Source organism: Pygocentrus nattereri, chromosome 5 (assembly GCF_015220715.1).
Source record: "Pygocentrus nattereri isolate fPygNat1 chromosome 5, fPygNat1.pri, whole genome shotgun sequence".
Lineage (NCBI taxonomy): Eukaryota > Metazoa > Chordata > Actinopteri > Characiformes > Serrasalmidae > Pygocentrus > Pygocentrus nattereri.
Window position 1 is genome coordinate 17,635,852 of NC_051215.1, and position 12,165 is coordinate 17,648,016.

The 12,165-nt window shown below is 37.6% G+C and overlaps 1 protein-coding gene across 14 annotated transcripts in view; it reads left to right on the forward strand.

The window, feature by feature from the left end:
* tenm3 (teneurin transmembrane protein 3) overlaps positions 1-12,165 on the forward strand; it is a 628,014-nt gene that overhangs the window by 486,003 nt on the left and 129,846 nt on the right. For all 14 annotated transcript variants that reach the window (XM_037538774.1, XM_037538773.1, XM_037538778.1 and 11 more), the window contains 2 exons: positions 7,606-7,820; positions 11,603-11,813. In XM_037538774.1, coding sequence (XP_037394671.1) covers positions 7,606-7,820; positions 11,603-11,813 — 426 coding nt within the window. The remainder of the gene's footprint in view (positions 1-7,605; positions 7,821-11,602; positions 11,814-12,165) is intronic.

Genomic DNA, 12,165 nt, shown 5'->3' on the forward strand with positions numbered 1-12,165 from the left:
TCAATTGAAAACTATAGAGAAAAGAAATCATACACTTGAAAACAAAACTAACTTTACCCCTCGTTATTACCCAACCTTGCTGGTCAGTTTCTGATGGCAAGTCATCCTGTTGTCATCCCTTTTCTACTGATGCATCCAACCTCTGTGGATGGTGTGTGGATAGCAACATCTCCTTTCAATTACTTAATAAATGTTATAAATTTTAATTATACGCTGCATTCTTGCACATTATACACATCATATACTACATATTTGCATTATACACTATATTTGTCACTGTACACTATATTCTTTCACTATATACTATATATTTACTCTATACACTATGTTCTTAGGAAGCATAGAGGCAGTGGGGAGCTTTAAATGCTCTTATATCCACTTGAGTGTGTCCTCATTTGTGCAGCATTAGCTACAAGCTTGTGGTTAGCTAGCATGGGAAGCCCTTTGTGGGATAATTAATGAAAATTAATAGGATATTAATACCAGATGGTCTTTATTAAATAGTGTATGAGCTCAGACTATTTTTATTTCCACTCTCTCTACTATACCGCCTGTTATTGAACTCCAAAGCCCAGTTACTAACACATATGTGGTATAAGTATGCCATGAGTGCATCTGTAATGTCTAGACATTAGCTTACTAGCTTGTTAAGGTCACAGTTTCATCCTTAAGGAATTTTAATCTGGTTAAATGTACTTTGTTCTGATTTTTCTTTTTTTATAAATGTGTACATCCACACTCCTTTTTTCAGAGGTTCTAGCACTGTGCTAGATCTTAGACAGATCTTAGAGTGTGTTGTATGTGAGCAGTGTATTGATCATGTTAATATTTAAACACACTGCAGCTCCTCTTACACCGCCTTTGCTGGATGTGAAAAGTGCCAGATCATGTCTGTATGCATGTGTAGCTCTACTTCTCCTCTACCCCTACCTCTAACACTGACATACAAACAGCATACACACACACACACACACACACACACACACATACACACACACACAGGTGGTGGCAGAAAGGTGAGCCTGTTTGGATTAATGGTTAGTTTACGCAACAGTGAGAGAGTCCATGTCAAATAAAAAGTGAGAGAGAACTGAAGAGAAGAAATTGTACAACTTTTGCAAAGTGCAGCAGCATGGATCCTAACAAAAACAAAAAAGACCTCATAACACCTCTGTTTTGAAAACATTATACTGGTTGAACCTGTATCTTTTAAGATAGATTTCAAAGTACTGCTGTTATTTTTTAAGGCTTTAAATGACCTAGCATCACAGAATCTCTGTTTATGTTGCACCATGTGATCATAGATCTGCAGGTCAATACAGGTCCTCCAAATGCATTCTGTAAAATACGGAAAACATAGAGAGGCTTAATAGAGTTATTACAGTCAAGCTCATTGCACACAAGAAACATTTGAAAATGTCTTAGCTTTTAATTAAAAGTCTGCATATTTTTAAGTATTTATCTTTTTAATTTGATCTGTGTTGTTCCTTTATATGATTTTAACTTAATGCCTAAATTAAGGCTTTATCGCCTGTCTGAAAATGCACTTGTGTTGCTAACTGTATGAAAAGTGCTCTATAAATAAAGATACTATTATTATTTAATGTTATTAGTAAGAGGAAGCCTAGAGGTGGAAGGAGTAGACAGGAGAAAAAAGAAAAATGTACAGAGGAGAGTGGAAGAAATGAAAAGGCGAATGGAAAAGAAGGAGAGAATGAAGAAAAAGAACACAGAGAAGAGAAAAAAGGAGAAGAAGAAGGATCTGATAAAGATAAGAAAAGAAGAAAAGAGGAGAAGAGAAAATGAGAGAAAAGAAACAGTGAGAAGATAAGGGAAGGAAGGAAGGATAGATAGATAGATAGATAGATAGATAGATAGATAGATAGATAGATAGATAGATAGATAGATAGATAGATAGATAGATAGATAGATAGATCTGATTGGTGAGTGTAGTATGAAAAGCAGTGTTCATAGTCCGCTGTGTGCAGTATGAGTGGTAGTGTTATCAGTGAGGTGTGGAGTTCAGCAGAGTGATTGTGGAGGGAAAGAAGCTGGACCTGAGCCGACTGGTTCTGGCCCGGATGCTCTTGTATCTCCTCCTGGATGGAAGTAGGTTGAACAGTTTGTGGTTGGGGTGGGAGGGGTCCTTAATGATGCTGTGTCCTCTGCGCACACAGCGCTGGTCAGTATGCTCTCGATGGTGCATCAGTAAAAATTTGTGAGGATCTGAGGAGACAGACGGTCTTGTTTTAGTCTCCTCAGGAAATAAAGACGCTGCTGTGCCTTCTTGATGAGATGGGAGGTGTTGAAGGACCATGAAAGGTCTGCAGAGATGTGGATTCCCAGGAACCTAAAGCTGGAGACACGTTCTACCTCTGCTCCGTTGATGTAGACAGGAGAGTGTGTGCAGTCCTTGGTTTTCCGATAGTCCACGATGAGTTCTTTGGTTTTGTCTGTGTTCAGGATGAGGTTGTTGGTGGTGCACCAGGAGGTCAGGTGCGGGATCTCCTCCCTGTAGGCCGATTCATTGTTGTTCCTGATGTGGCCAACCACAGTGGTGTCATCTGCAAACTTGATGAAGATGTTAGATGTGTGCAGAGGAACACAATTATGGGTGAACAGGGAGAAGAGCAGAGGGCACAGCACACAGCCTTGCAGCACACCAGTATTCAGAGTGATGGTGGTAGTCATATGACTGCCCAATCTCACGGACTGGGGTCGGTCTGTCAGGAATTCCAAAACCCAGTTACACATGGGGGTGCTGATTCCCAGGTCGCTGAGCTTGGTGACCAGCCTAGTCGGGATGACCATGTTAAAAGCAGTGCTGAGGTCGATGAACAGCTGTAGGTGTTCCTTTCATCCAGATGGGTGAGGGCAGAGTGAAGAGCAGTGGAAATTGCATCCTCAGTTGACCTGTTTGCACGGTATGCAAACTGGTGGGAGTCCAGAGATGGTGGAAGCACTGTCTTTAGGGGGCTGAGGACCAGTTTCTCAAAGCACTTCAAAGCACACAATGGGGGTGAGTGCGACTGGGCGGAAGTCATTAGGACATGCAGCAGATGAACACTTTGGCGTTGGTGTATGTCTTCCAGCATGCAGGAACAGCAGCCTGGGCCAGTGATAGGTTGAAGATATCGGTGAAGACCTTGGCTAACTGTCCAGCGCACGCTCTGAGGACACGTCCAGGAATGCCATCTGGACCAGCAGCTTTGCGTGCATGCACCCTGCTCGGTACAGACTGCACATTATCTGAGGAAAGTGTGAGGGGGCTTTCATTGTGGGGAAGACCACTACATGTGCTGTGTTGGTCATTCCTCTGGTCGAAATGAGCATAGAACTGATTAAGCTCATCTGGGACAGAGACACTGCTGGCTGGGGGGGTCAGGGATGGAGGCCTATAGCCGGTGATTGCCTGAATGCCCTTCCACATGCGGCGGGGGTCAGAGTTGTGGAAGTTCTCTTCAACAGACAGAAGGAGAAGATGACGAGAAGAGAGGAGAAGGAGAGAAAGAAGATAGGAGAGCAAACGAAGTTGGATAGAGGAAAGAAATGAAGCCAAACACACACACACATAAACATACACACTAAGCTCTCCCCCACTCGTGTGTAAGCCTGCAGCTCTCTTTCTCTTTCATTTCTCTTTCATTCACTCCAGTGTTTCTCGCAACTGACTGCATTAGTCACACACTTGTGGTCAGTGTCCTAAATGTAGACTGCCAGCCTGAAAAGACTTTATGGAGTAATTCATTTGACTACACTACACTTAAGATTAACACTTAGTCTACACTTTAAAATAATGTATTGAATTTATTAGATATGTACAAAAGTAAACAAGCTGAAAAATATGAATAATAGTCCTGTATTGCCTAACAGGTTTCAAATAATAACCAGAATAATAATATGCTGCAAATAAAACTAAATGTTTTAGATGTGTCTGAAATGATGAACAGAGCTCTAGAACACTGTAAAATGACTGAGAAAGCTGTGTAACATTGAGAATAAAGGTATAAATGAACTAAAATCCAGAATTCCTCAGATTTCAAACACATTCATGAGTGCATCACTTTTTCAGTGTGGTATTATTATTGTTTTGTTGTATTTCACTGTATTATTGATGTACAATATATATCCCATATATTCCATACATTCTGTTCATCTACATTACATTCATTCAAACCCTGTATTTAGTAGAAAAGAATACAAAGACAACACTCTTTGAGCATTTGGGAACTGTGGAATTCCTGTAGTTCTGAAAAATAATGCTTTTCTATTCTTACTTGATATAGGATTTCAGCTGCATGGTAGAGTTTAATTACATTTGGGGATGCTGTGAACTGTTCATAGACAGTGGTTTTCTAAAGTTTTTCTCTAGTGATTTGTAACTGAAGGTCCAAAGATCACAGTCATACATTATTGGCTTTTGGCCTTGTTTCTTGCATTCTCTGAAACATTTAATAATATTTTGTAGTGTAAAGGATCCCAAAGTTTATTGCTTTGTTACATTGAGAAGCATTTTTCTTCAGTGGTTGTGCTATTTACCTGTGCAGTCTTTCACAGAGTGGTGACCCCCTGCCCATCTTTACTTCTGAAAGACTCAGCTTTGATTGGTATCAAAGTCATCAAAAAATAAAATTTCTCAGCTTTCGTGTTTGATATGTTGTCTATTTTTAATTCAATATATGGTTTAAATGATTTGAACATCATTGCATTTTGTTTTTGTTTACATTTTGCAAGTCTTTTGGGGTTATACTTACACAAATGTATGATAGACTGAAAGTTTGGAATCTACACTTTCCACATTTTTTTTTGTAAGCTACAAGTGAGAAATAATTAAACCAAATGTAAGAATAGATGTAGATCTGCTAAAGACTTAGTAGGTTGTATTGCGCTTTAACCCACTCATGTGTAAACCATTAACCAAGGCTTGTGGTCAGCTAACCTGGAAAGCCCTTTGTGATATAATTAATAGGATATTAATGGCAGCTGGTCTTTATTAAGAGTGTTTATTTTTATTTTGTTTCTCTCTGGGCAGTTCACTTGTGGTGGAGTGTATGGTGTCTAGACATTAGCTTACTAGCTCATTAAGGCTATATTATCATCCAGCCACAGTGCCTCTGCAGGTGCTTATAATGTTTCCCTTCTAAAAAGGTTGGGTCAGAAATCTCATTTTATTAGTTCCCCATTTTCTCCAATTGTAGTTGATCAGCTAAGTCTACATGGCTGCTATCCAGCCTGAGCCCTAGGTGACCCAACAAAGTATCAGGTTTTATATATATATATATATATATATATATATATATATATATATATATATATATATATATATATATCCATCCATTTTCTAAGCCGCTTCTCCATCAGGGTCGCAGGTATATATATAATAGTATAATTTAATTATAAAAATTTCCATTTTCTCTGTCTCTGTGTATAGTAAAGCCAGTTTTACTAATGGTTTGGCAAGGACAAAATAAACATAAACTCTGCTAAGAATGAAAGTATTTAAAATTTCAAATGAATTATGAATCATCTTCACTGTAGAAACATCATGAAGTGGTTGTTACATCACACTGAAAGGACACAGGTCATGCACTGTGTAGCTACAGTTAGAGAGTAGAGCATGCTGTCATTCTGCCAATGTAGCCATTTCTGTGTAAATAAACATCAGCATCAGGTTGTTTACTCATCCCAGTTAAGTCAGTGTTGGCTACAGCAAAAGCTCAGCTTTCATATATGTATGTAGAGTTTTTAGTAGCAAATCGCTGTAAAACCATGTCTATGATAGTCCATGACTGTTAGTTCATATGAGCAAGTTCGAGTCATTACTGAGTTATAAATTTAACAGTTCCAGTCAAAGTGCATGAGTGGACTGGAGCGGAAGTGGAGCAGCATTTCCACTGTTGGCTCAAAGCATTCTGTTATCACTCCTGCTCTGCTCCGGGTTTTCTATTTCCCAATTTTTGCTTGCTTCTCACTCACACATCAAATAAAATCTGCACTTTGTCCACTCCTTCTTGTATTTATTTTATGTTTTCTATGTATAGACAAGATACTATGTACTTCACTTCGTGAATTATATCACTTAGAGCCATTATTAATTAACCTGTAGGTATTCTACACACTTCTACAAACTAAGAATAACAGTTTGTGTTCATGTAGTTATTGCATAATAAGCCTTGCTGTGTAATATGCCTGGAATTTTAGGTGCTTGAGCCTCTACTTCTTTTTTCTTCCAACTATTATTGGTGTTTTTACTGTAAAAGCTGTTGCTTTCTTCAGTTCAATTTGAGTTGACTGAAACTAAATTTGGTCCAGGTGATGTTAGATCGGCCACAGTACCAATCAGAGTTAGTAATACGTATATGTCATCTACTTGTGTTCCTCTTCCTCACATGCCAGTCATAACTCCAGGCATGCAGGTTATTTAAGCTTTTCTAAATGTGTTAATGAAGTGCCTGTTATGAAGGTTAAAAACCACTGTTAACACTGCATAGCTAGCTTCCTGCTTGCACTAGCTACCTGTTATAGGATCCTACTATAAGCAATTAAAATCATTTACAAGAGCACAATAGCTAGTATTGTTAGGGAATCTCAAATACACTTGCGTATGTGGTCTCTGACCCTTTATGGCACACTGGACACATAGACAAAAGTACTTTGATTGGCTCAAGACAGTGGTATCTTGAAACCTGAATTTTGTACTTGTTTATAGACAACTGTATGTCTTAAAGTATCAGAAACCACATAGGCAAGTCTTCATGATTTTTATAGCTGAAATATTGATTTGAATGCTACAGTGTCCAGCATTTGCAGCAGTAACACTCCCACAGGTGCATAAAATCTTTCCCCTTCCAAAAAGCAGCTAAGTAATTAGCATCCACATCCTGAGTCTGGTGTTTCTGCCTGCATTGACTGTACCAGAGCGAACTGAGAAATGCAGAAGCACTCACACATGGTTCCAGTTAAAAATCAATTTTGAAATTCAGCCCTCAGCTAAACCATACCAAGGCTGGAGAAGACAGCTGGCTGTCCAGTGTGGAATCAGTTGTTTTGGATATCACACACACTGTGTATGATTAGTTCTCAGTCACTCACTCACATAAACTCAAACACACAAACTCACATACACACAGAAGAATTACAATAGCTTTAATGTGTAGTAAATGGTGTCCTGTTTATTGTCTCTATGTTTCCTTATTTTCTCTCTATTCCCATTTTTGTAAATGCATAACCTCAAAATATTTTCACATATCTTTTTCATTTTGTTGTTGCTAAAGGGGAAATTCCAATAATTTTTCATTTGTTTTTCAAATGTTTTGCTTTAGTTAACCTATTAAATTGAGTTGTTGTACAGCTATTTATCTTGATTCTTATTAATCAGTTATTAATTATTATGAACTATTAAGTATTCACTACAAAAAACTCAGTATGTACAATGAATGATGCAGTACCTATTATTACATTAATATACAACTTCAATAGATATGACAGTGCACCCACATACAAGCCCTTTTAAGGGGTTTAAAGGCTTTTAGAGGGTCTAAATTACTTTATGGAAGTATGTCTAAGGATCTTTGTCTCTCTCTTTTTTTCTCTATCTCTCTTTAGGTAAAGTGGGTGTGTATGTGCAGGAGAATAACACCATTGATACCGGAGAGGTGGACATTGGTCGACGGGCTGTACAGGATGTTCCCCCTGGAATATTCTGGCGTTCGCAGCTTTTCATCGACCAGCCACAGTCTCTAAAGTTCAACATCTCAGTGCCCAGAGATGCCCTGGTAGGGGTGTATGGCCGCAAGGGCCTGCCCCCTTCACATACACAGGTAAAACACCTCTCTCAAAACACACTCCTATTCAAACTGCGGCCCTGTGTCTCAATGAAATCTATTCCAGAGTTTTGAATGTTTTATTTTGTACTTGATCCTAATACACCTGAGCCAAGTATTAACCAAGTATAAACCAGCATTCAGAAGCCCAGCACTGTTTGGTGATGGGCCTTAGAAGGTTTAAACATCCATTGTAGATCACTGTTCTAAATCTAGTCAAGCAAAATCATTTATTAGCATAAAGTTTCTGCATGAACTCTTCAAAATTTATAAGGCCTTCCAAAGATGAATAATTAGTCCTTGTCTATGAGTGATTACTGAGAGAATTAATTAAGAAACAGAAAAAGTACCACCTGTATTTATTACAATCTACTGATAATAGTTGCTACTTTTGCATCTATTTGTCATCATTTATGACCTAGCTTCTCTTTAATCCTTTAATGTATGTTACCCCCTTCCCCCCTTAATAAAATTGCAGTAACACATGGTCTCAAGTGTCTAACTGCTTGGGTTTGACTGAAACATGACATTTGAAGCTTGTAAGTCATTGAGGTGACATTCTTTAGACTTGCATACTGCCATTTTCCAGTTAATTATACCATAAGTGCTTTAATTCAAGCCTGTGATATTAATGATGGTGTTGTTTAGCCTGTTAGCTAGCTAACCAGCATATTCTAGTTAAGAACATAAAGTCCGCAAGTCCCTCAGTTTAAACAAAAACCATCTTTCTTCATCAATATACTTGGAGGTCCATGCGAGCACCTTGAGTGATTATTCTAATAACAGCACAATGCTTTTTTCATGCTGTGGCGCAGTACTACGGAGTTCAGTTGTTGTGAGGCGCTCATAGGTGTGGGTATATTGTAGATATATCATACAACGGCTTCGACCCTAGTCCAGCCAATTCAATTTTAAAACCGGAACTATCCGTTTTATAAAATATATTTCATTTTCATGTAACTCATTTAACTATCACAGTGCATCCAACAATAAAGGAGGTTATGCAACCCTGGGAACAGATTTTGATGTTAATGTTGTTACTGTCTTTATAATCATTGTACTAATTCATTTCATTATTACCTCTGAAGACATTGATTTAAAAAATTATAATGTTGCTAATGGTACCCATCCTTTGTGATGAACATCATCATGTTTTCTGTCAGCAGTGATGCCCTTGTCTGGCACACCATCAGTAGCTCTTATTGGGGAACTGAAAACTCCACAATAGAAGTCAACAGCCATGGCCACAGTGCCCGTTTGTCCCTTTAATTGCTGCAGATGAATCGATATGTTTCTTTAAGACTGTATAGAGGACGGGATGAAGGAATATTGACGGATGGATGAGCAGATAAAAGCCAAAAGTAAAGATGAAGTCTGCAGACTATTGCTTCTTTTTTCTGCTCATTGAAACATCTTTTCTTTGTGTCATCTCAGTTTGTTTGCCTGTCTGTATCTCTCTCTTCCCCTGTCTGTCTCTCTCCTTCTCCATGTTTCTCTCTCTCTCTTTTCCTGGAGATACTCAGTCATCTCAGAGAGAGATGTGTTTTTAATGTGCTGTAAAATGAGAGTGAAGAATGGTAAACTCATCAGAGACCTTGGCTGTGATTAGAATTCTCTCTCTCTATCTCTCTCTCTCTCTTGCACTTTTTTCATGAAAAGCTTGTCAAAAGCCAAAGAAAAACCTGTCATCAAGCACCTAGGAAATGCAGAGAGTCTCTTTAAAACTATTCTTCCATCTCTTGCAAGAACAAAACCATCATTGAAAAACAGCTCATAAATGACTGCAAGAAATATTAGAGCAACTTCACACATGCACAAACACTCCTTTACTAATTGAAGGTTTTCATTAGCCTCTTTAATTATGTTAATATTAGTTCAAAAGTATATATATATATATATATATATATATATATATATATATATATATATATATATATATATATATATATATATATATATATGGTATACATTTTTACATTTTTATCACAATCATAGTGAAAGAATTCTTTCATGGTCAGCTATACCAAACAGACTGCTGCTATATTACAGTTTCATCTATTTCGTTAAGATAAGTATGTTAACTTCTGTTTTAGCCATCCATTTCTGTTATTTTTAGACAGCTGTTACGGGCAGGATAATTCACTGCTACCATAATGATATTACATTTATTCATAAATTACTGTGAAACAGTGCTTCTACTTGTGATATATTTTTCTTTAAAACAAATTTTGAAAATTCATATGTATTTTCTTTACTTAAAAACAAGATACTTGGACTTTGTCACTAATAACTGTGTAGTTACACATCATCCACACAATCACTTTGTTGTTATTGTTAATTAAAAATTAGGCAGGTTAGAAATGACAATTATGCTAATGGTAGTTCACAACAACAAAAGCTATTAAAATAAAAAAAACATCTGTGTGACCTTTCACACACACGTACAAAATAAATATGATTTTAAATGGATTACATAGTCATATTGCAGTGTTAAAAAAGAATGTTAAAAACTTTTTTAAATCATTGCAGCTCTAATTTTCTGTCATATTTTACATTTACGTGGCATGAGAGCTGTCCAGACATGTCATGCAAGTTGGCACATGGGCGAGTAAACGTGACTATAAGTTTTTGCATGTGAGTCAGTCACTAGTGTGTTATTGACAGGCTCTGAGTTGCTTTGTCATACCAGAAGAACATTCAATAATTAGGACTGCAGGGAATGTGTGGAGGTCATGGTGAAATTGCAATAACCGTTCATGTCAACGTGAGCTTCATTGTTGTTTGCATGATCCTCTAAATGAGTAACATGATTTAGCTGCATTAAACATTTTAGATTAATGCTATACTTTTAAGGGTGTAGATTAATTACACCTGACTTAATGCATCTGGTTGTGTAAACTTAACGTGGTCGCTGTAGCACCATAATAGGAATGTAGAGTGAAAACAGCTCAACTGTGTTTTGATTTGGCATGTAATTGAAAATGATCGTTTACTATAAGTGGGTTATTATCTGTGCCTCAGTGAACTTCTTCATCTTTTGTGTGTGTGCGTGTGTGTGTGTGTGTGTGTGTGTGTGTGTGTGTGTGTGCGTGCGTGCGTGCGTGCGTGCGTGCGTGTGTGTGTGCGTGTGTGTGTGTACATAAGTCACAAGTCTTTCCACTATTTGGTCTGAGTGCCTCTATTTAACTCTTTAAAGTCTAGACATTGCTGTCATTTTGCTATCCTATACTTAATACTATTCTATACTTTGCTGTACTATAACTATACTTAACTGTAATTATAATAATTAATTACATAGTTAGACGATAGATTGCATTTATGATTTATGGTTTTATGCTGCATATCACCAGGTTAAAAAACCTTGGTTCTTTTCTTGGTTCTTTTCACCAAACAAAATTCCACACACAGTGACAACTCTGTCAAATTAAAACTATAATAAAGCATCTCCTCTTCTACTTATAAACACAAATGTACTATGGATTCAAAATTTTGAAACTAAATTATCATAGTTAACACAGGATGCTGTGCATTTCTTCTTCTGCTCTTCTTTATCTTCTTCTTCTCCTTTCTTTTCTTCTTCTTCTTCTTCTAATATCTGCTATTATCATGGTTATTATGCTTTAAGTGGGCCACTTCTTGGGCAAGCCTGTCTTTACTTGTACACAGACAGCATGCTTTATGTACTGGCTAGTAACAAAAACGCTTATAACAAATCAGTTTAATTGAATTGAATTGAATAGAACGTATGTGTGTTTGTGTGTGTCTGTGTGTGTGTGCAGTATGACTTTGTAGAACTGCTGGATGGTAGTCGACTGATAGCGAAGGAGAAGCGAGGACTGATTGAGGTGGAGGGATCGGTGAGGAGAGCACGGTCAGTCAGTGTCCACGAGGCCGAATTCATCCGCTTCCTGGATTCAGGAACCTGGCACCTGGCCTTCTACAATGACGGAAAAAACACAGAACAAGTCTCCTACAACACCATTGTCATAGGTCAGTATCACCGAGTTTCCCCAAATATAGACTGTTAAGCAAAGTAGATAAGTAGTTTGGTGTCTGAAGTTTGCTTCCTTAGTTTTACACTGTAGCAATGAGGCTAATGTAACTAACAAGTAATGGAATGTACATGAAGATGTAGCTAACACACTACTACTACTGTTTGTAGTAGTTTTGTGCTATGATGACTACAGTGTTGCTTCTGTTTATTATCTACATTATACTTGTAGCTCCAGTCTAAAACTAAAGAAGGAAACTTCAGACACCAAACATGTCGTAGCTGGGCAACTAAATTTGGGGTGTAATGGTAAAGAAGAAGGGTAAAGTTGATTTTTCACTGAACTATCAC